The sequence below is a fragment of the Carcharodon carcharias genome, chromosome 7 (genome assembly GCF_017639515.1).
Source record: "Carcharodon carcharias isolate sCarCar2 chromosome 7, sCarCar2.pri, whole genome shotgun sequence".
Lineage (NCBI taxonomy): Eukaryota > Metazoa > Chordata > Chondrichthyes > Lamniformes > Lamnidae > Carcharodon > Carcharodon carcharias.
In genome coordinates this window covers 72,225,169-72,251,877 of record NC_054473.1, presented here as the reverse complement: position 1 = coordinate 72,251,877, position 26,709 = coordinate 72,225,169, and the positions used below count along the sequence as shown (strand labels likewise).

The window sequence follows — 26,709 nt, the reverse complement described above, 5'->3', positions numbered from 1 at the left end:
GGATGCATGCTGCTTCCTTCTTTTCACACGTCCGGCTTCCTCTGCACTCAGCAAAGGCGCCTAACAATCTTGTACCAATACCAAATGGTGCTGCCAGCTTGCTGTTGTTAAAGGCAGTCCACCCACCACCCCACCCACCCCCCATATTAAAGGGAAATGGTTTGGAAAGGAGCTGAATGATATTGGTGGAATTTAAATAATGGACACCAGGGCAGAGAGAAGGTTCCAGGGTGATGGATATGGCATTGGAGGCATTAGTAATGGAGCTGGACTGGAGATGAGAGGCTGTGGTTCCACAGGGTGCAACGAGGCACTTAAGGAGCACTTTCGAAGGGATTGGGAGTCAGGGGCCAGGGAGGTCAACTCTGAGTCCGGACTGAGGACCTGGCAGCAGTGCTACAAGATATCTAGATGACCTCATGTGGGTGGTAAAGGCCAGTAAATGGATTTTCACATTACATCTCTCAACCACCACAGCACATCACTCATCCAGCAGTACACCCTGACACTCAGAACTCACACCTAATGCCCAGATATCCACTTCAACTTCACACACCTACCAGTGATGCCAGACCCACAACTACCTCTTGGTGCCTCCATAAATCTCCAACTATTCAGCTATGGCTGAAAGATCACCCAACCACAGTGCTTGATAATTACTGAAGCTCTTCCTGCTACACAGGACAAGGTGGCACACAATAGAAGGGACCAGAAGAGAGTTGACAGGGACAAGAAAGCCTGCATCTCCTCAGCTTTACACAGGAGATGGTTATCAGCATCATGGAGTCGGCAGCGACAGATTCCGTGTCATCTGGCATTGCTGAAAACATTGAGGATGGTGGTATTTCCCTGCCTTATGCCTTTTTACAGCTTTCCAGTTCACTCTCACTCTGCTATCTGGCATAATGAGCAAGCTGCAAATGGGGTGACCATGGACCAACCCCTACCCCTCCAACTTCCCTGACCCCAACTTTCCCTGATTTCTTGCATTTAGACTCCCAAGTACTTCCAACTGCCCAGCCAGAGCTGCCCAAGGAGGAGTACAGAGAGAGTGCCACAGCACAGCAATGATAAAGAGGTCCCATCACTTGATCGAAATCTCTCAGCCATCAGCTCAGACACTGGCACTGTTCGTACCTTAAAGGCTGGTTTAGAGTTGGGATCAACATGTGGTGGGGAGTCATGCAGGCCTGAGTGGGCTGCAGCCAGGCTAAGGGAAAGGAGTTTGCTTGCCAATTCACCAGGTGGTGAGGTCTCAGATGAGTTCTGCTGCAGAAGGCTCATATGAGGACCTCGATGGGGTGGCATGCAGGAGAATGCTGATGAGGATGCACACTGAGATGTTTAGCGCATTGATTGGCCTGCCAGCTGTCCTGTCACCATCAAGGAGCATGGAGGAGTCCGGCTGCAATTTGGAAAAACCTCCCCTTTGCTGAGCCTCTGGTTCATCTTCCTGTCATGCTGCAGAGCCAGAGGTACTACCACTGCTGCCCCCACACCTACTGCAGCCTTTGTGTGGACAAAGCACTGACTCCTGTGCCCTCCCCATGAGGATGCAGCATCATTTTCTGGCAAATCCAAAATCTCACAACACTTCCTAAAACACTCCAGAGTACTTGCAGGCAGCTTGTGATAGTTGAGGTTCTTAAATAAAATTACCTGACCTGAAAATTGGATACTGGGGCCTTTGAGGAACGCTGGTGCAGGGCCCATCTTGCAGCTTCACACTTGTTTGCTGAATGATTGATAAATTTGTTGCCTGGCCTTCCATGATCCAAATGAGGTATTTCTGGTGTCACATCAGCTGGTTGGGTTGTGTAATGTCTGGTTAGTATGCATTCTTAGCCTTTTGGTGCAACTGCTGGGGACATCCCCGTGTGCGCCCTTTGCCTGACAGATGCCATGCAGGTCACAGAGGAAATGTATGTTGGCACATTGCTCCCCAGCAAAGCAGCCCTAGGTCTCCATGCGCAATGAATTTTGTGTTCACTGATTTTGAATTTTTGTCTGCAATGGACATTAAGTGAGCACAACCATTCTACAATGAATTACAGTGGGATGTGTTCTGAATCTCAGGCTGCTCCTTGCTTAGCTTTTGCTCACTAGCAGAGTGAAATATTTTCAGATACTTGTTTGAACTGCAGGATGGGAACTCCCTAGGGTGATATTGGTCCCAAAAGCCAGCTATGTGCCTGCTGGGCTCAGTGGTAGCACTCTTATCTCTAAGTTAGTAGGCCATGGATTCAACTCCCATGCAATCTTCCTGTCATGCTGCAGAGCCAGAGGTACTACCACTGCTACCCCTCCACCTATTGCAGCCTTTGTGTGGACAGAGCACTGACTGCTGTGCCCTTCTCATAAGGATGCAGCATCATTTTCTGGCAAATCTCACACTTCCTAAAACACTCCAGAGTACTTCCAGGCAGCTTGTGGCAGTTGAGGTTCTTGAGCAGATTTCAGAGTAGCACTGGGGCAATTTTATTGCACGAGGCCCCATCTACCCTCTCAGGTGGACGTAAAAGATACCTTGGCGCTATTCGAAGAAAAGCGGGGAGTTACACCTGTGTCTTGCCCAACGTTTATCCCTAAACTAACACCTAAAACTGATTGTTTAGACTCATGCTCTTTGTGAGATCTTGCTGTGTACACATTTGGCTGCCGCATTTCCTAATTACAGCAGCGACAATGCTACAGAAATTCTTAATTGGTTATAAAGTGCTTTGGGTCAAACTGAGGTTGTGAAGGGCAATATAAATGCATGTATTTCGTCCTTTTGGGGACACATAATATAAACTTTGGGACACAACATTGCAGCAGCAAAGCACAACAGTATTTCTGTGAAAACTCTGTTGGGTAAGTTCAGGCATGGAATGGCATTCCTTTACAAAACAGTATCCCCATAAATGAGAAAAGGGCACTGAAGAGCAAACATGTGTATATAATCAGCCAGAGCTACAAACACGAGGGAGCTCTTCAGAGTAATACTTACCTGCCATGAAGATAGCTGATGTTAATGAGCTACTGTCATCTTTAGTGACTGTTTTATACCATAAATCAAACTCTGAACAATTATCAACTTTAACATCCCTTTATTTATTCTGTAGTACTGTTGTTTAAACTGCTAGTCCTGTAGCTTGAAGGAGTTGTTGAGCCCCAACTGTGTGAAGGTACTGAATTAACAAAACACACTGGGAGCTGCTTTTAATGATTCGGTTGCTGCTGTTGTGAGTCATCCCACCCCCACCAGGTCACCAGCACTCAGTGCTCGAATTAAAAGTCATTCAGATCAAGCAAAACAGAATTGCTGCAGACCAGTTGATCTCCCTGTGACATTACACATGGGGAGGCAAAACAGAGTGCAGTCTTTAGGGGAAATGGGGTTAGAGGAGAGGAGATAATTGGACCATGGTGTTCAGATGCCTTTCTGCCATCATTTTAAGGTCATACACTCTGCCTTTATTATACAATACTTTTTTTATTATTGTTTATTATTTATTAAGGTCTGGAATTCCCTCCCCAAAACTCTATACCCCTCTTCTTTAAAACGATCCTTAAAACCGACCTCTTTTACCAAGCTTTTGGTCACCTATCCTAATCTTTGCTCCTTTGACTCAATGTCATGTTTTTGTCTATGTTCCTCTGAAGCGCTTTAGGATGTTTTGCCACTTTAAGCGCACTTTATAAGTGATTCACATTTAAATGATAAAACACAGCAACTTCAGAAAGCAGAGAAGAGTTGGTTGAAACATAGGAGTTTCTCTAGCTTCAAGGCTGCCAAGGTGAGACACAAAACTACAGCACTGGGAAGTGCAATTTCAAGATGACATTATAAATGTAGTCTTCATTATAAATGTCAACGTAAGAATTTATAATGGAAACCATTGACAGGATGTGCATACAGATATGATATGTTTAGTGTATCATGTGATTGCATACATACATATATATTTTTTTTATATATATATAAAATATACATACAGGAGAGGACAGCTAATCTTGGAAGTAATTCTCCTGGTTGAGAGTTTGAGAATCAATAAGTTTAGGCATAGCAAAGGTAGAATTAAAAGGTAGACACAGTGCTTTTGTAAAAATGGTGATTTATCTTGAATGTTGTCAAATCCAATTGCATATGCACAAACAAACACATCGTTTTTAAAAATCATTCATGGAATATGGCTAGGCCAGCATTTGTTGCCCATCCCTAATTGCCCTTTAGAAGGTGGTGGTGAAGTGCCACCTTGAACTGAGTCCAATTGGTGAAGGTGCTTAAAAAGTGCTGTTAGGTAGGAAGTTCCAAGATTTTGATCCAGCGATGCTGAAGAAATAGCAATGAATTTCCAAGTCAGGATGGCGTGTGACTAGGCTGGGAACTTGGTGGTGGTGTTCCCATGCATGTGCTTCTCTTGTTCCTCTAGGTGGTAGAGGTCATGGGTTTAGATGTTGTGGAAGAAGTCTTTGCCAGTTGCTTTGGATGGTCTTGTAGATGGTACACACTGCAACCATTGGTGGTAGAGGGAGTGAATGTTTAAGGTGGTGGATGAGGTGCAAATCAAGTATTGGATTTTGTTGAGCTTCTTTGGTGTTGTTGGAGCTGCTGTCACCCACACAAGTGGAGAGTACTCCATCACTCTCCAGGCTTGTGCCTTTTTGATGGTGGACAGGTTTTGGGGAGTCAGTGGGTGAGTTACTCACCACAGATTTCCCAGCCTCTGACCTGCCCTTTTAGTCACATTATGTAACTGGCCCAGTTAAGTTTCTAGTCAATGATAACCCCCAGAATGATAATGGTAATGCTGTGGAATATCAAAGGGAGGTGGTTAGATATTCTCTTGTTGGAGATAGTCATTGCCTGGCACTTGTGGCAAGGTTACATGCGGGCATTGATTGCTTTATTATCTGAGGGGTTGCAAATAGAATTGAATAGTGCACAATAATCAGCAAATTTAGACATTTTGATGGAGGGAAGGATGAGGCAGCTGAAGATGGTTGGGCCTAGGACATACCCTGAGGAACCACGGCAGCAACGTTCCTGGGCTGAGATCACTGGCCTCCAACAATCACAACCATCTTCCTTTGTGCTAGGTATGACTCCAGCTCATGGAGAGTATTCCCCCTTACTCTCATTGACTTCAATTTTGCTATGGCTCCTTGGTGCCACACTCGGTCAAATAGTCTCTTGATGTCAAAAGCAGCCACTCTTGCCTCATCTCTGGAATTCAGCTCTTTTTCCATGTTTGAAGCAAGGCTATAATGGGGTCTGGAGCGTTAACAGTCCTGGCAGAACCAAAAGAGCCAGTTATTGGTGAGTAAGTGATAGCATTGTCAACAACACCTTCTATCACTTTGCTGATGATTGAAAGTGGACTGATGGGGCAGTAATTCGCTGGATTGGATTTGTTCTGTTTTTCATGAACAGGATGTACCTGGGAAGTTTTCCACTTTGTTAAGTGGATGCCAATGTTGTAGTCAAATGGATCAGCTTGGCTTGAGCTGCCGATAATTCCAAAGCACATGTATTTAACACAACAGATTAAACCGAAACTGAAATACTGATAGTCATCAGTATGTGACCACACGAGGGATTCTCTATTGTAGCATTAACAGTACTTGTGCCACAACCCCTAATGCTCCTATTTTACAATGTAAATACAAATATCAATGCAAAACTATTGTGAAGAATACGAACTGAGATCTAGTGACAGTGGATTGGAACAACACCAGCTTCTGTTCATCAAATCATTCTGTCCCAAGAGAGACCACATGACAGGTTCATTAGAGTACTCCTTTATCATTTCTATTTGTAATGTCAGTAACCAACTTGATGGTTGCAACTTCATTCCTGCCTTTTAAATGAAGCCCAACCCACCCAACCAAGCCCAAACACATTTTACTTCCCAGTTTTTCCCTTTCCTCTCCTGTGGTAGGGAGTTGTACTGGAGATAAGTACCTGTAGTTCTCTAGCACCTTGACAAGCATTAGCCAGCAGCAGTGACCAGCAGCTCACTTTCACCTCTGAATTAGAAGCTTGAGAGTTTAATGCCTAGTCCAGAGACTTCAGCACATAATATGGGCTGACACTCTAGTATATTACTGTGGAAGTTGGAGGTGCTTTCAAGTGAAACATTAAACTGACGCTCCATTCTCCCTTCTCAGCTGAATGTAAAAGATCCCACAGCATTATTCGAAGAGTGTCAGGGGAGTTGCCCTAATATATCCCTGAACCAACACAGATAAAACAGATTATGTGGTAATTCATTTACTTGCTGTTTATGGGACTTGGCTGCATGAAAATTGGCTGCTGTATTTCCCTACATTACAACAATGGCTACACTTCAAAAAGTAACTCATTGACTGTGAAGTCCTTTGCGAAATGCTAAGGAAGTTATAAGTGCGACAGAGACAAAAGCTATTTCTTTTATATATGCTGTCAATATTATAATTTATATAAAGATGCGCTCTGCCATACAATTCAGCCCCTTCTTAATCCAGTACTTGAGACTGACCTTATGCCATGTAAAGTGTACCTATAGAAATTTTAAAACTGTTGAAAAAAAACAAACCTCCATTAAGCCATTTGACATCATCATTGGATGAAGAGCAGACTTTGATCTTATATAGCCATCGACTTGAAAGTTTGGTCTAACAATGCGTTCAGCTCAGCCTTACTGTGTTACTTCATGTTGCAGTGTGTGTGGTGATGTTTTTAAGCAAGAGGATTGATTTTATTTTAGCATTAACAAAGACAGAATCCTGCTTCAGTGAGTCTCAAAGTATCAGCTGAAACTGGTGAAAAGGACAAACATTTCAAGGCCTCTGTGCTGTCTGTGCCTTTAAATTCATACCATCTGAATACAAAGGTCCCAGAAATCAGTGGCTGGGATATTCATCAACTTATTGGTGAAGTCTAGGAAGCTCTGGTTGCTGATTGCTGTAAGGGCAAGTTCACTCTTGACATGTATTCAGCTTCTTTCCAGTCTTAGGAAGGCTAATACTTTGATGCTTGGGTTCTTGTTGGCTCTCTCCAGGAAGCAGCTTGCTCAGTCTCACCTCAGGTAATCTGGCAGAACATCAGCAGCACAGCGGAAACCAAGGTTGGAGGCAGAGCTGTCTGGTGTGTTCTGACTGCGAGCAGCACAACGATATCTGTAGCAATAGGACTAAAAATACATCTGAATGTTAGAGATGGACAAGCATAACAATTGATTCACTCTGCACCCTCAGATCCTCTCTTGGCCCATCACACATTCTAGATATAAAACTACTCTTTGGTCCACACACCACTCTCCCCAGAGCCCTGAAATATTTTCATTTAAGTCTTTAGCCAATCCTCTTATGCAAGTTATTACTGAATCTGCTTCCAGCGCCCTTTTAGGTAATGCAATCCACATCATAACAATGTGCTGCATAAAATAAATCCTCATTTTCCCCTCTGGTTCTTTTGCCAGTTAGCTTAAATCTGTGTCCTCTGGTGACTGATCATCCAGCCACCAGAAATAGTTTCCCCTTGTTTATTCCAATGTCATGGTGAAGGCTGGCAGCAGGGAAGTACAGATCAAAGTGACTGTAATTCCAAGAAGCTGGAAATAACCTGTCAAGCAGTGAAAGCACACTGTTAGAAGAGGTGCTGTGAGAACCAGCCTCTCACCTAGGCAGGGCTACAGCTATTCAGTTTCACTCTTTCAAGGCATCCCAGCCTGTCAGTTTCACTGAAGAAGTGCCCTTGCTTGGGTGACCCTGGCAAGTTCCACACAGTTCAGGAAACGTTTGCACCGATTCCTAAAGCCAGAAAACTGGGTTAAATCTTCTGTTAGTTGGAGATTTCTTTCTTCAAAATTACTTCTCCAAAAGTTCCACGGGAATTTCCCAGTCATCGAGTTTAAACACAGAAATGGGCAGAATCATGTCAGGTGCCTAACTTGGTGCTAGTGTTTGGGGTTTTAACCCCCTGCCAACATGTGAGCCTGTGTCCCCTTAGTAGTTAAAATGCTGCCTCATGTCTTTATTTAAAAAGCAAAGGATCCCATATAGATTTTTTTTTAAACAGCTTTATCAACTTGTCCTGCCATCTTTGAAGACTTTTGTACGTGAAAGTGCAGGTCTTTCTGTTCCTGTCCCTGTATCATCCTTAAAACTGTGCCATTTATGAATGCAGAAGCTGGAAAATTGTGACTGCTGCGGTGAAATGTGCGACTTATGAGGATATAATTTTAGTAGAACGTCTCTGTGCAATCAGACAGACATTCTCACATTTTCCATTTTTAAAAATTCATTCAGGGGATGTGAGTGTCACTGACTAGGCCAGCATTTATTGCCCATCCATAATAGCCCTTGAGAAGATGGTGCTGAGCTGCTGGCTGCAGAAGTCCATGTGGTGTAGGTACACCTACAGTGCTGTTAGGGAGAGAGTTCCAGGGTTTTGACTCAGCTGCAGTGAAGGAATGATGATATATTTCCAAGTCAGGATGATGAGTGGCTTGGAGGGGAACTTCCAGGTGGTGGTGTTGCCATGTGTCTGCTGCCCTTGTCCTTCTAGATGGTAGTAGTCATGGGTTTGGATGGTGCTGTCGAAGAAGGCTTGGTGAGTTGCTTCAATGCATCTTGTAGATGGTACACACTGCTGCCACTGGCCGTCGGTGATGGAGGGAGTGAATGTTTGTGGATGGGTTGCCAATCAAGCGGGTTGGTGTCAAGCTTTTTGAGTGTTGTGGGAGCTGCACTGAGCCAAGCAAGTGGAGAGTATTCCAACACATTCCTGACTTGTGCCTCTCAGATGGTGGACAGGCTTTGGGGAGTCAGGAGGTGAGTTCTTTGGGGACATAACTAACAGGATAGATAAGGGAGAACCAGTGGATGTGGTGTATTTGGATTCTCAGAAAGCTTTTGCTAAAGTCCCACATAGTATGTAAAATTAAAGCACAAAGGATTGGGGGTAATATATTGACATTGATGGAGAATTGGTTAGCAGACAGGAAACAGAGTAGGAATAAATGGGTCTTTTTTGGGGTGGCAGGTGATGACTAGTGGGGTACTGCAGGTATCAGTGCTTGGGCCCCAGCTATTCACAATATATATCAATGATTTGGATGAAGGAACCAAACGTAACATTTCCAAGTTTGCTGATGACACACAACTTGGTGGGAATGTGAGTAATGAGGAGGATGTTAAGAGGCTTCAAGGCCATTTAGACAGGTTGAGTGAGTGGGCAAATACATGTCAGATGCAGTATAACATGAATAAGTGTGAAGTTATCCACCTTGAAGGAAAAACAGAATGGCAGAGTATTATTTAAATGGTGATAGATTGGGAAATGTTGATGTACAAAGGGACCTGGGTGTCCTTGTACACTAATCACTGAAAGCAAGCATGCAGGTCCAGCAAGCAGTTGAGAAGGCAAATGGTATGTTGGCCTTCATTGCGAGAAGACTTGACACAGGAGCAAGGATGTCTTACTGCAGCTGTACAGGGCCTTGGTGAGACCACAGCTGGAGTAGTGTGTGCAGTTTTGGTCTCCTTACCCAAGAAAGGATACACTTACCATATAGGGAGTGCAGCAAATACATTTACCTAATAAAAATCAACAGATCTGAGTCTTGAATGCTCCAAATGACCCAGCATCCATAGCCTTCTGGGGGCAGAGAATTCCAGATTTCTGCTATGGATTGTGTCAGAAAGTGCATCCCGATTTCCATCCTAAATGGCCTAGTTTTAATTTTAAGATTATGTTCCTTCGTTCTGCATTCCCTCATTAGAAAAATGAGTTTTTTCCATATCTAATCTGTCAAACTCTTCCAACGTTTTAAATACCTCGATCAGATCACCCCCTCACTGATTGGTTTATGAAGCCTGTTTTCATAAGCCTCCAAATAAGAGGTAGTGAGGGATTAGTACAGGAAAATTAAACTCATTCTCACTTGTAGTCCAATAACTGCTGGAAAGCCCACTGGCTTTATGTAATTTTTTTTGTCTGATTAGAGTCACAGGGTAGTGGAAATCCGGAACTCCCTCCCCAATAAAACTGTTGTGGCTAGGAATCAAACTGAAAATTTGGAAACCAAGATGGATGTTTTTTTGTTAAGCAGGGGTTTTATGGGATATAGAATCAAGGCAGGAAAGTGAAGTTAAGACACAGATCAGACATGATCTAACTTAGCAATGGAACAGGTTCGAGGAGCTGAATGGAGAAGCCTATTCCTATACTCCAGCTGTGTTGCAAACACTTGGGTAAAATGGAACAGTAATTTCACAATGCACTGGACACCACACATCATAGTCCACTGCCTATTGTGGTACTGTTCTTACGCTTGGTCCCTGGCAGAATGGAATTCTCCTACTCCTATGTTCCCAGTACAGTCAGGAGAGCATTAAGGATGCTTAAGTTGGGTGTGTTGTAAACTCTTAGCTAATAGCACAGCTCTGTCCAAATAGCAAACCTCTCATTAATAATTATTATTTCAAAAAACAGATTAATGTTATCAATGTTCAGAGCACAACAGACTCTAAATTCAATTAAAATACACACAAAATATCATCTGACAACTTTAATTCTATACATAAAAACTCAACATAATTTAATCGAGGTAGCACATTTTCAACAAATTACCCATTCTTCAGTTGTGCTCATTTTATTCACAAAGACCTTTGGTGCAAAACCACTTTATCCCTCTCCTCCTTGTGTGTGCCTGCAACCAGATGTATAATGGGGAATGTCTTACAGTTGGCATAATCAACAGATGGCCCCCAACAGGCTGTTAGTTTTATTTTGACAATTATCGAAGTGGCAACTGAAAAGGTAAAAAAAAAATTTGGGGGAATGAGAAATGTACAATCTATCCTAACATTTACAAAAAAAGAATGATAATTACTTCAGTGGCTGTTTCAAATTAGTCAAATTCCAGCCCCCAGAAGCTCCATGAACCTAAAATGTGGCTCATCTCAGACCTTCCTCTGAGTGCATACTTCAACTTGGAGAACATTGAGATTTCTGATTCTCCATTATTGTGGTCCTTAAAGGGTTAAATCCTGTTCTTGCCTCCAAAAAAAACGCAAACCCACAGCTGCTTTTGGAACAAGATATTTGCGCTTGTTTTTTAAACACTTACTCTATTTATAGCTAACATGTTATTAAAAAAAGTTTTACTTTCCAATCTTGAACTGACCTACATAAATGAGAGCGACAGTATTTCCTTACTTTTATCAATTGTGGCCGAAGGAAATTACTGTTATCCACAGCTGACCAGCTGTAGGCAGGCCAAGGGCTTGCTAACTAATGTCAGAAGACAGATAAGTAATGGAAAGAAGTCAAATGACCAACTGTTTTAAATCTCATTTAAAAAGTCGAGCGTAGAAACATTACCTAGCAACGATGTCTCTTTTTCACAGCTGACACTTGGTTTCCTGTCAGTTTTTCCTACTCAAGCCCTTATCACATTAAGGCCAGAAATATACTTCCTCTATCTAAAGCTGGACTGCTGTGGTACATTTAGAATAAAAGCAAACTTTATTGGTTTTTTGGTCAAAGTACAAAGTCAATAGCAACATACTTCATTGTACCCTTAACAGCATCAAGGTGATTGCTGGAAAATGAGAGCATCATTAATTAAGCTATATCCTACTGTGCTAATAAGACATCCAATTCCCCAGAAATTTCGCACTGATTAACTTTTCCAAGCAATAGTGTTAGATTCTTAGATTGAAAAAGAAATAATCCACTTAGATTTAAATATTCAATTGTTTAAATCTGGCCTGCTTTCTATGTTTTGAGTGACCTCAGAGTAGAATAGTTAAAATCTTCAGATACACTATAGACAGGAGCTGGTTTGGCAATGGTACTGGTATCTGTTTTAGTGCACAAGGTGAATGAAGGAGGAACTTGCATTTAAAAAGGACGTCCCAAATCACTTCACGGCCAATGAGTACTTTTGAAGTTTGGCCATTGTTGTAATGAAGGAAATAGAGCAGCCAATTTTGCACACAGCTAGCTCCGTCAAACAGCAATGAGATAATAACCAGATAATCTGTTTCAGTCATGCAGTTTGAGGGATAAATATTGGCCAAAACACAGGAAATCTCCCCTGCTCTTCAAAATAGTGCCTTGGGATCTTTCATGTCCACTCTACTTACAAGGAATCTTTAATGTAACAAAAGGTGCAAACCTTCACAAGATTGTTTTGAAGCAAAATGTGACACCACAGGCAATATTACAGCAGATGGCCAAAAGTTTGGTCAGAGGTAAGTTTTAAGAAGCATTTTAAACAAAGAAAGAGAGGAGGAGAGATTTAGGGAGGGAATTCAAAAACTTGAGACCTTGAGTTAACATTTAAATAATGCGATCAAGTCCTTGGACTGGGCCATTTTTTAATTCATTTATGGAGTGTGGGCATCACTGGCAATGCCAGCAATTATTGCCCATCCCTAATTGCCATTGGGAAGGTGCTGGTGAGCTGCCTACTTGACAACTGAAGGCCAGTTCGGCGGGCAGTTAATCGTCAAACCTGACTACTTCTGGTTTGGAGTTACATGTAGGCCAGACCAGGCAAGGTTAGCAGATTTCCTCCACTAAAATAATTTAGTGAATGAGCTGAGTTTTTATAACAATCCAGTAGTCACCATTACTGTTACTAGCTTTTTATTTGGGGGGTCACGGGGAAACAGTGGCACAGTTTTTTTGTCACTGAACGAGTAATCCAGAGGTCCAGGCTAATCCTCTGGGGGGCATGGCTTCAGAATCCCATCATGGTAGCTGGTGGAATTTAAATTCAATTAATAAAATCCAGAATTAAAGCTAGTATTAGTAATGGTGACATGAAACTATCATCAATAGTCATAAAAACCCATGGCCTGAACATTACCATCAAGGTGCGCCCGAAGTTGGCGTGGCTGGAAGCGGATGTAAAACCCGCTTCTGGCCGAGATGGCGCTGTGAATGTGATCTTACACTGGCTGGCCAATTAACAGCCAGTGTGAAAAGCGCGAAGAGAAAGGCTCAGCGTTGCCGGTTGGGGGTGGTAAGAAGGAAGGTGTTGCCGTCACTGCGGGTGCTGGTGAGCACTTCCACTAAGCTTCCTGAAGGCAGACAGATGCCTCAAGGAGCTGCAGACCTCCAAATAATAAAAGAAAACACAAAAATGCTGCAAAAAAATGTCCATGCAGCACAATCAAGCGCCTGAAAACATGCCTCATGAAAAAAACAGTACCCAGATGTTTCTTTTTATTTTAAGTCTTAACGGAGATTTCATCCCGCATTTGGATGAAGTTTCATCAAAAATGTTAGGTTCGCCTGGCCGACTGCCAACCATAAGGTTGGATGGGCCACAAAAAATCACTATCAATTGGGGTGTTAATGTGCTTAATTGCCCACTTAATTGTTGGCGGGCGCTCTTCCAACTTTTGCGTGTATCTGCCGAGCAAAGTATCACGCTAGTGTGTGATGACGTCAGGATGCTCGCCCGATGTCATCTCACGTGATCATATATTCAGGTCGGGCACGTGCCCGCCTGCGGGATGTAAAATTCCAGCCCATCTGATTTACTAATGTCCTTCAGGGAAGGAAATCTGCCACCCTTACCTGGTCTGGCTTAAATGTGACTCCAGACCCACAGCAATGTGGCTGACTCTTAACTGCTCTCTGAAATGGCCTAGTAAGCCATTCAATTGAAGGCCATTTAGGGATGGGCAACAAATGCTGGCCTTTCCAGCAACGCCTACATCCCATGAAAGAATCAGTAAAAACAATTTTCCAGATTTATTTAATTAACTGAATTGATAAGTGACTGTTTAGAATCAGATGTGATGTGGCTCAGTGGTAGCACTCTCCCTTCTGAATAAGAAAGTTGTAGGATCAAGTCCAATCCAGAGATTTCAGCTCAAAATCTAGGCTGACATTCAGTGAAGCTGCACTGTCAGTCATGTCTTCCATTGGCTGACAATTTAAACTAAGGCACCATATGCCCTCTCATGTGAATGTAAAAGATTCCACAGAAGAAAAGCAGGGAGCTTACCTCTGTGTCCTGGCCAATAATTATCCCTCAAACAGCATCAATATAAACTGATTATCTGGTCATTCTCTCATTGCTTTGTGCAAATGGGTTGCTGAATTTCCTGTATTACAACAGTAACTACACTTCAAAGATACCTCATTGGCTGTAAAGTGCTTTGGGACATCCTGAGATCATGAAGGCACTATATAAATACAAGTTCTTTCTTCTGTTCTGCTGACATTTCTTGCTCCTAAAGATTCATATGAAAGCCAAAATAAAAATGTCACCATCACTAATCATTTTAATAATTACAAAGAACAATCTGGAGCATAGCTTCTTTTTGATTGTCACTTTTTGTGATTGCTGCTGACCCATGAAAAGAAATAAAAGGAGTGCCTGAGACCAACAGTTTGAGGGAACTGAATTAAATAAACACTTGTGGCATTCTATCTAGACTAATACTGAGAATTAGAAGAATTTTGAGGTTTCCCTTCGAGTTCGGCAATGGTCTATTTTGAAAATAAAGACACACTTAAAGCAAATTAAAAGACTTCTACGGAACTTAATGGACTTAATTGGGGTAGGGGATCCCCATCCCCAACAAACTCAATACGGGGGAGGGCATTAAATTCTGCCCATTGTGTGTGAATATATTATGCATTGTTGAATGCATACAACATTCAACAAGTGCACATTGTCCTTTCAGTGTGAGTTGTATTTAGTAGAGGACTTGGAGTTGTTTACTTTGCCCTTTCACTCTATTTGAAGTTTCTAATGTGTACTAGAGATGTGACTATTTGGACCTCAAGACTTCACTTCTCCAAGCTGGTACCTGATAGTGCTGTTCACATAAGAACGTAACAAATTGGAGCAGGAGTAGTCCATTTGTCCCCTCCAGACTAGACCATCCTTTTTGCATCTTACAGTTAAAAATACCACTGAATGTGTAGCTCTGCAATGTGTTATTATTGCCTGATATTTGAACTTGAGTCATTTCTGTACAAGCATCACAGCATTAAGTCAAGAATAGGAGCAAACTCTAGTGAGGATGTGCCTCACAGGAACACAACCCTGAACGTTCATGAACAAAGACAGTTTAAGCCATCAGTTCTCATCTGGGTAACTATTACTAAAATTGTGCTATTGACAATTTCAAAGCCAGAAGACAAAATCAACTTGCATTTATATAGCACCTTTAAGATATTAAAAGATTGGAAGGCACTTCATAGGAGCTTTACCAAGCAATATTTGACACTGACAAATAATGAGATGTTAGAACAAATGACCAAAAGCTTGGTCAAAGAGGTAGGTTTTGAAGGTGGAGAGAGGTGGAGGGATTTTGGGTCAAGTATAATGGAGGAAGACTTTGCTTGAAGCTAGGTGGCAGGGCATTTGTACTGCAAGACTGTGTGCACCTTTCTGAGTTTTAATCAGTTCTGACCTTTAATCTGAGTTTTTGTAAACCACATCTAGTTCAGGATGGAAGGAGTTTAAATAAACTGGAAAACCAGCTGATTCTAATGAGGCGAGACCAGTGTCTTCTGCATCCTCCTTGCACCAAATGCTGTACTCACTGGCTGGTTTCATTCTAATCACCAAAAGCGCAGCAACCTGTCAAGAAACTATTTTTTTCAAAAAAAGCTAAAGCAGTTTTCCTGATTGCTGAGAGTAGATCTCTGAACTCCCCACTTTATTGTAATGTCCCCATAGTATGGTTACACCACAGAAGGAGACCATTCAGTTCATCATGTCTGTGCTGGCTCAGCTAGATCCCTACCCCCCTCCAAGCTCTTTCCTCGAACCATTGAAAAGTTAAGGCACAGAAAGAGGCCATTCAACCCAATGTGTATGCACTGGCCAAAAAAAATTTTTAAAAACTAACTGTCCGTTCTAATCCCACCTTCTAGCTCCTGGTCTGTAGCCTTTCAGGTTACTGCACTTTAGATGAAGATCCAGGTACCTCTTAAATGAGTTGAGGGTTTCTGCCTCCATCACCAAACCAGGCAGTAAATTCCAGGCACTCACCACCCTCCGGGTGAAGAAGGTTTTCTTCATGTCTCCTCTAATCCTTCTACCAATCACCTGAAATCTGTACTTCCTGATAACTGCCTTCTCCACTAGGGGAAACAGGGCAGCCCTTTCTACTCTATCCAGGCTCCTCATAATCTTGTACACCTCAACCAGGTCCACTCCTCAGCCTCCTTAGTTCCAAGAAAAATAACCCCAGCCTATCCAATCTTTTCTCATTGCTGCAATGTTCAAGCCCTTGCAACATTCTTGTAAATCCTCATAGTCTTGCAAATTTTTCTCTTCATATAAATATCCAATTCCCTTTTGAAAACCAGGATTGAATCTACCTCTATCACACTCTCAGGCAGTGCATTCCAGATCCTAACTGCTCACTGAGTGAAAACATTTTTCCTCATGCACTTCTGGTTCTATGCCAATCACCTTTTTTTAATTCTTTCAAGGGACGTAGACATCACTGGTAGACAAATGCTGGGTAGGTCAGCATTTATTGCCCATTCCTAAATGAGCACACAGAGCATCGAGGGAACAGCATGCAGAGCATCAAGGGAACAGCGCATGGTGTCAAGGGAGCAGCGCAGGGTGTCGAGGGAACAGCGCGGGGCGTCGAGGGAGCAGCGCGGGCATCGAGGGAGCAGTGCGGGGCATCGAGGGAGCAGCGCGGGGCATCGAGGGAGCAGTGCGGGGCATCGAGGGAGCAGCGCGGGGCGTCGAGGGAGCAGCGCGGGGCGTCAAGGGAACAGCGCGGGGCATTGAGGGAGCAGCGCAGGGCGTCGAGGGAACAGCGCGGGGCGTCGAGGGAGCAGCGCGGGGCGTCGAGGGAACAGCGCGGGGCGTCGAGGGAGCAGCGCGGGGCGTCGAGGGAACAGCATGCAGAGCATTGAGGGAGCAGTGCACAAAGCATCAAAGGAGCAGCGTGGAGCAATGTGGGAACAATGCGGAGCACTGAGGGGGCAGCATGTGGCGCCGAGGGAACAATGTGGAGCATCGAGGAGGCAGTCTGTAAGCATAATATATGTGAAATGCTGCGAAGGGCCAAGCTTGTAGTAGACTGCAGAGCTTATATCCACTCCGCTGGCTGTAGAATTGCTTATCTGTGATTATCTTGTTGTTTTATTTATCCCTTTTCCCCTGAATTATGCAAATAAGTCTGATGTGTTTGCTTAATTTCCATTACAATCAAAATTGTATTGTTGGATCAAAGTTTAAAAATAATTGATATATAAACTTAACGAGCTGGACTCAATTGGACCTTAAGAGGCAGCCTGCTCTGGTTCAGCACAGAGATGGGGAGCACACACAACCAAAATTCCATTACCTTACTCTAATAGATTACAGCTTCAGGTATGCACCTCATTTAATGAGAATAACATTTCATTGTATGAGGTAATGGGGGACACAAGAAAAAAACTATCATTTGTTAAATGTATGTTTGATCATGTGGCTGACTATTACTTTCATCAAGAAATGAAACGTGCATTAACTACACTTGAGTACGACTTACAATAGAGTGCCAGAGCTGAGCACATCAAGGAGTTAAGTGGAGGGAGGGAAAGAGATGTTTAGTTGATTTTGCCTAAACTTTTTCAGCCTCCAGGAATTGATTCTTGCTCTGCTACAAGCGAAGAAGCTGGTTAATTGGTGAGTATCTAGTAAATGATTAAGGTTTATTCTATTCAAGAAGTGAGCGGGAGAGGATAAGAGGTGTGGATTGAGAGGCCTACCTGCACCGAGACCAGCAGCGGAGAGACGTCATGAACCATGATGTGATGTGAGTGCAGGGATAGCAGCTGCTGGGTGAGTAGGATTGATGAATATTTCTGGTCTTTAAAGTAAAAGTATAAATAAGGTCTTTAGTTTGTGTTTAGGTCTCTAGTCCTTTTTTCTCTCTTTTTCTTAAAAATAGCTTGTTAAGTATAAGATTGATACTGTTGTAAAAATTAATTACAATAAAGTGTGAAGAGCAGGGGATTCCTTCAAGTGTAAAGAGAGGGATACTAGAGTAATTAATTAATTAAATACGATAGTGATGGTAGGATGGGTGATGTGTTGCTACTGCAGCATGTGGAAACTGCTGTACATCAAGGTGATCCTGAGCGAACACAAGTGTTTGCAGCTCAAGGAACTTTGGATCCTAGTTGAGGAGCTGGAGGCCGAGCTGCAGACATTGTGCTACATCAGGGAGGGGGAAAGTTGCCTGGACAGTTTGCTCCAGGAGGCGATCACAATGCTCAGTTTAGGACAGAATGGGGACCCAGCGGTAGCGTTCGAGGAGCCTCTGCCCCTGCAATTGTCCAACAGTTATGAGGTTCTTGCAAGCTGTGTGGGCGAGAGCGGGGACTGCAATGAGGATGAGTGAACTGATCACGGCACTGTGGTACAGGAAGCCATTCAAGTGGGGGGAGGAAATAGGAATGTAGTAATGGTAGGGGACAGTATAATTAGGGGGATAGATACTGTTCTCTGCAGCCATGAGCGTGAGTCCCGAAGGCTGTGTTGTCTGCCCCATGCCAGTATCAAGGACATCTCCTCAGAGCTGGAGAGGAAATTGGAGTGGCAGGAGAGGGATCCAGTTGTTGTCATCTAACGACATTGATAGGACTAGAAGGGAAGTTCAGCTGAAAGAATTTGAACAGTTAGGAGCTAAATTAAAAAACAGAACCTCCAAGGTAATAATCTCGGGATTACTACCTGAGCCACGGACAAACTGGCATAGGGTAAACAAAGTCAAGGAGTTAAATGTGTGGCTCAAAGATTGGTGTGGGAGGAATGTTTTTCAGTTCATGGGGTACAGGCACCAGTACTAGGGTAGAAGAGAGCTGTTGTGGTGGGACGGGCTTCACCTGAACCATTCTGGGACCTGGCGAATCAAATAACTAGGACTGTAGAGAGGGATTTAAACTAAATAGAGGGGGGAAGGGTTCTGGAAAGGGGTTATGTAGGCTTACAAAGCAAAAGGATATGACAGCATTGCAGGGCAACTACTTAGGTAATGATACCCAGAGTGTGACAGGAAGGGACAGAGTGTACAAACATAAAAAAACAGCAGCAAATAGGGTCAAAGGGGGAAAAATGGTATAAAGGCAAAATTAATGGCTCTTTACTTAAATGCATGTAGAATTCAGAACAAAATAAATGAATTAACAGCACAAATAGAAGTTAATTGATATGGTCTTATAGCCATTACGGAGACATGGTTACAAGCAGATCAAAACTGGGAATAAATATTCAGGGGTATGTGACTTTGTAAGGACAGGCAGGAAAGAAAGGGTGTAAGGGTAGCTTTGTTAGTACGAGGTGGAATAAGTACGACAGCAAGAAATGATTTTGGATTGGAAGATGTAGAATCCATATGGATGGGGGTAGGAAATAGCAAGGGGAAGAAACACTGGGGGAGTAGTTTTTAGGCTCCCTAGCAGTAGCTATACTGTAGGACAGAGAATAAATCAAGAGATAATGAGGGCATGCAAAAAAAGGCAGTACATTAATCATGGGTGACTTTAATCTTCATGTAGATTGGGAAAATCAAATTGGCAGATGTAGCCATGGAGATGAATTCATACAGTGTATTCGGGACAGTTTCCTAGAACAATATGTTGTGGATCCAACCAGGGATCAGGCTGCTTTGGATCTGATAATGTGTAATGAGGCAGGTTTAATAAATGATCTCAGAATAAAGGATCCCCTGGGAAATAATGACCGTAATGTAGTACAATTTAGCATTCAGTCTGAGAGTGACAAACTTGGGTTGGAAACATCTGTGCTAAACTTAAATGAGGTTAATTACAAAGGAATGAGGGCAGAGTTGGCTGGAGTGGACTGGGAAAGGAGCTTAGCAGAAAAGACGGTTGATGAACAATGGCAAGCGTTTAACAAAATAATTCATGACTCACAACTAAGGTGTATCCCAGTGAGAAAGAAGGATTCTAGAAAGGGGATAAACCAACCATGGTTAACCAAGGAAATTCAGGATAGTATCAAATTGAAAGAAAAAAACATACAATGTGCCAAAGATTAGTGGTAAACCAGAGGATTTGGAAAGTTTTAAAAACCAACAAAAGATGATCAAAAAACTAATATAGAGGGGGAAAATAAATTTTGAAGGTAAACTAGCAATCAATATTAAAACGGACAGTAAGAGCTTCTTTAAATATATAAAAAGGAAGAGAGAGGCCAAAGTGAACATTGGCCCCTTAGAGAATGAGGCTGGGGAAATAATAATGGGGAACCAGGAAATGGCAGACTTTGCATCAGTCTTCACAGTAGAAGACACTAATAGCATTCCAAAAATACTAAGTCATCAAGGGACAAAAGGCCGGGGTGGGGGGCGGGGGGTGGGGGGGGGAAGTAAATACAATAAATATCACTAGAGAAAAAGTACTAGGGAGGCAATTCAGGCTAAAGGCCGATAAGTCCCCTGGACCTGATGGGTTGCATCCTAGGATATTAAAGGAAGTAGCTACGGAGATAGTGGATGCACTGGTAGTAATCTTCCAAGAATCTTTAGATTCTGGATAAATCCCAGAGGATTGGAGAACGGCCAATGTAACACCCTTATTCAAAAAGGGAGAGAGACAAAAAACAGATAACTATAGGCCAGTTGGCTTAACGTCTGTCATTGGGAAAATGTTGGAGTCTGTCACAAAGGACATAATAGTAGAGCATTTAGAAATACATAATATAATCAAGCTAAGTCAGCATGGCTTCATGAAGGGGAAATCATGCCTGACAAATATATTAGAATTCTTTGAGGAGGTAACAAGCAGGATAGATAAAGAGGAACTAGTAGATGTAATATACTTGGATTTCCAAAAGGCATTTGATAAGGTACCACACATAAGGCTACTTAATAAGATAAGAGCCCATGGTGTTGGGGGTAGTCTACTAGCATGGATAGAGAATTGGCTAACTAATAGAAGACAGAGAGTTGGGATAAGGGGGGCATTTTCAGGATGGCAACCTGTAACTAGTGGAATACCACAGGGATCAGTGCTGGGGCCACAATTATTTACAATATATGTTAATGACTTGGATGAGGGAAGTGGTTGTACTATCGCCAAGTTTGTGGATGACACAAAAATAGGTGGGAAGGCAAGCGGTGATGATGACACAAAGAGTCTGCAGAGGGGTATAGACAGGTTAAACGAGGGGGCACAAAAACTTGGCAGATGGAATAATAATGTGGGAAAATATGAGGATATGCACTTTGGCAGGAAGAATAGAGGAGTTTAGTATTATTTACATGGAGAAAGACTGCAGACAACTGCAACACAGAGGGATTTAGTGGTCCACATGTATGCTAGCTTTTTGTGATTCATACAAGTTTAGCAGGTAATAGGGAAGGCAAATGGAATGTGGGCCTTTATTTCAAAGGGAATGGAGTATAAAATTAGAGAAGTCTTTCTAAAGCTATACCAAGCACTAGTTAGACCGCACCGAGAATACATGAACAGTTTTGGTCCCCATAGCTAAGGAAAGATATACTGGCACTGGATGCTGTCCAGAGAAGGTTCACTGGTTGATCCCGGGTATGGAGTAATTTTCTTATAAGGAGAGGCTTAGGTTGGGCCTGTACTCATTGGAGTTTAGAAGAATGAGAGGCGACCTTATTGAAACATATAAGATTCTTAGGGGCTTGACAGTGTTGATGCCGTGAGGGTGTTTCTCCTTGTGGGAGAGTCTAGGACCGGAAGGCATAATCTGAGTAAGAGGGCGTCCTTTTAAGACAGAGATGAGGAGGAATTTCTTCTCTCAGAGGAGTGGAATTCTCTACGGCAGAGGGTGTAGAGGCTGGGTCATTAAGTACATTCAAGGCTGAGATAGACAGATTTTTAATCAGTAAGGGAATCAAGGGTTATGGGAAAAGGCAGGAAAGTAGAGCTGAGGATTATCAGATCAGCCATGATCTCACTGAATGGCAGAGAAGACTAGAAGGGCTGAATGGCCTACTTCTCTTCCTACATCTTATGATCTTACACTGCTAGCCAACTGATAATTAATTTCCTTTTGACTTTTCTGCATTTAAAGATTGCTCACTCTCTGCTTGCTCTCTGGTGTCCAGTGTCCACTTTGTCTTTACTCATATCTGTGGAGATTTATGACTTAACCATTTTTTCTGCTCTCCTCTTACACCGCCTCACTCCTTGTTGAGGGCCAGTGTGGTGGTGACCTGTGCCCGATATTCCTTTCTCAGCTGCCCTGTCACTGCCATTTTCCAGGTGTGCAGGAGCTCCTGGGCCCAGTCTCCAAAAGGCTTTATGCCAACAATACGCAGTGCCTGGTGCTATGGTGGGCAGGTTATCCCTGTCAATGCCGCAGATTACTCAAGGACAAGAAGGTGGTCTGAAGTGACTCAGATTTGAATTCATTTCCATCTCCATCCCTGTGAGGGCCTGCCACACTTCTCCCCTTGACAGTATAGCTGATTTTGCAGCTTTGCTGTAGGCACTGATGAGTGCACTGCCAGATCCACACAATCTAAAATTGGACTGATAGGAATTTAAAAGTCTGTCCCACAATGAAGCACATATTGTGAATATATTTCTCCCATATGTAGTTTTGTTAAAAGTGTCCGTTTTGTGAAAAGAGTAGTTTAACTTGCACTGCATTCATGCCTTTTTAGAGCACAGATATACAGACTGCACAAAATAACTTATTTCCTCTCTGTTTTGATCCCTCCCTTCTCCCAAGCCAATGTAATTAACTTTATCATCTGTTGAGATATCCAAATAAGATTGGTACGTTCTGTGGCTTCAGTTACAATCCAAGGTTATTGCTGGATCAAAGTAGTCAACTCTTTGATATCTTTACATAAATATTTGTATTTAATTGGACCTCAAGGGGCAGTCACGCACACTGCTAAATCTCCTTTGCCTAGCCCAAAGCCTTACTATTATAATTGTGTATTTAATTTAATGAGTATAACATTTTATTGCATGAGATAATAGAGATATGGTTGGAAAACAAAATATGCAGCAATTGATATAACTGAAACAATTGTCATTTATGCAATGGCACACGGTGCATTTTATTCTGTCAAAATCTAAATGTTACTGCAGTCATGAGAGATTTCTTCAAATTTTCAACATTTGTGGAGTAAAGCATGTGGGTGAAAAATTAACTGTTCAGTAACTGAAGATTCAGTGAACTGGTCAATGCCTGAGGATGGAAGAGTCAGTGAACTGGTCAGTGTCTTGAAGATTGAAGATTGAGTGAACTGGTCAATATCTCAGTACTGAAGAGTTAGTGAATTGGTCAGTGTCAAAGAATTGAAGAGTCAGTGAACTGGTCAATGTCTGAGGGTTGAAGATTCTGTGAACTGGTCAGTATCTGATTTTGAAGAGTCAGTTAACTCATTACTATCTGAGGATAGAAGAGTCAGTTAACTGGTCAGCGTCTGGAGGCTGAAAAATTGAAGTGTGTTGGCAGAGACTGAGGCACAAAATGAAGACCAGACCCTTGTCTGCATAAAAGGGAATGAAATGTCCATGATGAGCTACCCGGAACCCCCCCCCAGCATATATTTCACCCCTTTCCTATTTTTACTTAGTTCTGTTGAAGGGTCATGAGGACTCGAAATGTCAACTGTGCTCTCTACCGCCGATGCTGCCAGACCTGCTGAGTTTTTCTAGGTATTTCTGTTTTTGATTTGGATTTCCAGCATCCGCAGTTTTTTGCTTTTATTTCTACTCTTTTTCACCCCTGATTGACCAGGTTATGAGTAGCATTAACAGATGCTAAGAAGTAGGTCATCTGTCCAGTGGCTGAGGATGGAAATGGTGAGTAGAGGACAGCTACAGTTAACAAGGGAAGGGAAATATCTCTAAACTGAGGCAGAAAAGTGTATTGTTTATCAGCTAGAAACTGCAACTGAACTAATTGCGAGTTGTGGATGATCACAAATAAAAGTGTGAAAGATAGCACTTCTACCACAATGAACCAGTTTTAATGAACTCTATTTTTAGAAGAACTGAATAGCTGCACAGTTGGGAGCTGTAGCTGAATCAGACACTCCAGTGAAATGGTTTTATGTCTGCTCGTTCACAAATGAAAGGTGATAATTTACCAGTTCAATCATCCAAGAAAAGCAACCCATATCTCCTTCTCTCTTTCCCTCTGCGATCAGTTCTAGTCCCACATGTCTATGAAAACAAGGCAGAGATAGAGAGGACTCTGTTCTAGTAAATTCTGGCTACACAGAGACCACTTTCATCAATGGATGATGGAACCGGAAATGTCCTTCTCACCACTCCATATTTTCAAGGACTGAGTACAAACCACATTGATTTTCCTTTGACATACGATGGTTGCATTCTGGATAACAATTTGATGCAAGCTTTTCTTCCATAGCTTTGGCAAGCCTTCTCACTGTTACAGGAAGGAATAGAGGAACAGGAAAAGGCCAGTTAGCCTGTTCTGCCACCATTCAATGAAATCATGGCTGATCTGCAAATTAACTTCACGTGGCCACCTTTTTTTCCCATATCTCTTAATACTTTTGGCTAACAAAAATCTTTTGATCTGAGATTTAAAATTTATAACTGATCTAACATCAATTGCCATTAGTGTGTAGAAGTGTTTCCTAAGTTCACTTCTGAAAGAAAAACAAAATACTGCAAATGCTGGAAATTTGAAATGAAAAAAGAAAATGCTGGAAAAACTCAGCATGTCTGGAAGCATCTTTGAAGAGAGAAAGAATTAATGTTTCGACTCCAATATGAGTCTTCATCACAACGTGGAAAATTGGCCAGGTCTTGCCTGTTCACAAAAAACAGGACAATCTAATCCAGCCAATTACTGATCCAACAGTCTATTCTTAATCAAAAAGCCAAGAAGCACTCACTTAGCAATAACCTGCTCACCATTGTTCAGTTTGGGTTCTGCAAGGACCATGTGGCTCCAGACCTCTTTACAGCCTTGGTCCAAACATAGAAGGAAAGAGCTGAACTCCGGAGGTGAGGTGAGAGTGACAGTCCTTGACATCAAAGCCACATTTGACTGAGTGTTGCATCGAGGAGCCCTAGCAAAACTGCAGTCAACTGGAGGAACCAAGAAGAAAACTCTCCACTGGTTGGAGTCATATCTAGGACAAAGGAAGATGGTTGTGGTTGTTGAAGGCCAATCATCTTAAGCTCAGAATATTGCTGCAAGAGTTCCTCAGGATAATGCCCTAGGCCCATCCATCTTCAACTGCTTCAGCAATGACCTTCGTTCCATCAGCAACTTCCCAGATACTATAGTAGTCCGTGCCCAAATACAGCAAGACCTGGACAATATTCAGACTTGACTGGTAAGTGGCAAGTAACATCCCAACAACACACGTGCCAGGCAATGACCATCTCCAACTAGAGAGAATCTGACCATCTCTCCTTGATGTTCAATGGCATTACCATCGCTGAATTCCCCATCATTGATCTCCTGGGAGTCACAATTGACTAGAAACTTCACTGGACCAGTCATATAAATACTGTGGCTGCAAGAGCAAGTCAGATGCTGGGAATTCAGTGGCACATTAGTCACCTCCTGACTCTCTAAAGCTTGCCCACCATCTTCATGGCACAAATCAGGAGAGTGTGATGGAATATGCTTCCCATTTGCCTGGATGAGTGCTGTTCCAACAAAGCTCAAGAAGCTCAACATCCAGGTCAAAGCAGCTCACTTGTTCAGCACTCCACCCGCCACTTTAAATATTCACTCTTGCCATCACTGACACCTAGTGGCAGCAGTTTGTATCATTTACAAGATGCATTGCGGCAACTCACCATGCCTCTTAAACAACACCTTCCAAACCCAAGTCCTCTGCCACCTAGAAGGGCAATTGCAGCAGGCGCATGAGAAAACCACCGCCTGCATGTTCCCCTCGAAGACACACACCATTCTGACATGGAACTACATCTCTGTTCCTTCACTGTTGCTGGGTCAAAATCCAGGAACTCTCTCCCCAACAGCACTCCCCATACCACATGGACTGCACCACCACCTTTTCACTGGCAATAAGGGATGGGCAATAAATTCTGGCTTAGCCAATGAGGCTCACATCCCATGAAAGAATGAAAACAGATTTAATCTAGCTTTCACTTCTGGATGCTGACTGATAATGCTGTGCATTATTAGAATTTTATTTTCTTTTGTATCAGATTTGGTTCTGGCCTTTCTTTCATACTTGATAGTGTTTTGCAGGTTCTGGTAGTTTGCTAGTTAAAATACTTAAAATTTACCTTGTGGCACATGTAGGATCCACCCTTCTTCACCTTGTCTGGTCCCGAGGGAGGTCCCATCTGCAGAGAGAAAATTGAATTGCATGGTCAGTATACCTATAAGTGGAACAGCAGTAGCATCTAGATTGGCAGTATGGCTATCTGAAAAGAGGAAAAAAATCTAAACTCAACTCACTACTGTTTCTTCAACGGTTTTTGTTTGCAGCTGTATGTTTGGAGACACCTGGCAATGTGTGACGAGCTCCTTGGAATATAACCTAATGACTGGGGGAACAGATATGGAACAAGATGGCTCCCCAGAGAGATTACTCGTTGTTACTTTTGATGCTTTTTCCTGACTCCCACAGTGTTTGATGTCCCTTGCTTTAATCCATATCAAACACTTGCAATGGAAGTTGTGTTACAATTTATTTTACAATTTATTTTAGCCATATTTAAAACTTCATTTGCTGAGCGTAGGTATTCAGTGCTCCAGACACTAATTAGCC

General features: G+C 42.6%; 1 protein-coding gene across 2 annotated transcripts in view; it reads right to left on the bottom strand.

Annotated features, from left to right (window-relative positions):
- Positions 1-4,080: 4,080 nt before the first annotated feature.
- Positions 4,081-26,709, bottom strand: part of sumf1 (sulfatase modifying factor 1) — a 141,696-nt gene continuing 119,067 nt past the window's right edge. Inside the window, exons 8-10 of one of the 2 annotated variants that reach the window (XM_041191133.1) lie at positions 26,222-26,281; positions 17,729-17,829; positions 4,081-7,157 (exon numbers count right to left, since the gene is read on the bottom strand). In XM_041191133.1, coding sequence (XP_041047067.1) covers positions 7,049-7,157; positions 17,729-17,829; positions 26,222-26,281 — 270 coding nt within the window. In that variant the 3' untranslated portion in view covers positions 4,081-7,048. The remainder of the gene's footprint in view (positions 7,158-17,728; positions 17,830-26,221; positions 26,282-26,709) is intronic. The other variant, XM_041191134.1, reaches the window with a different exon arrangement.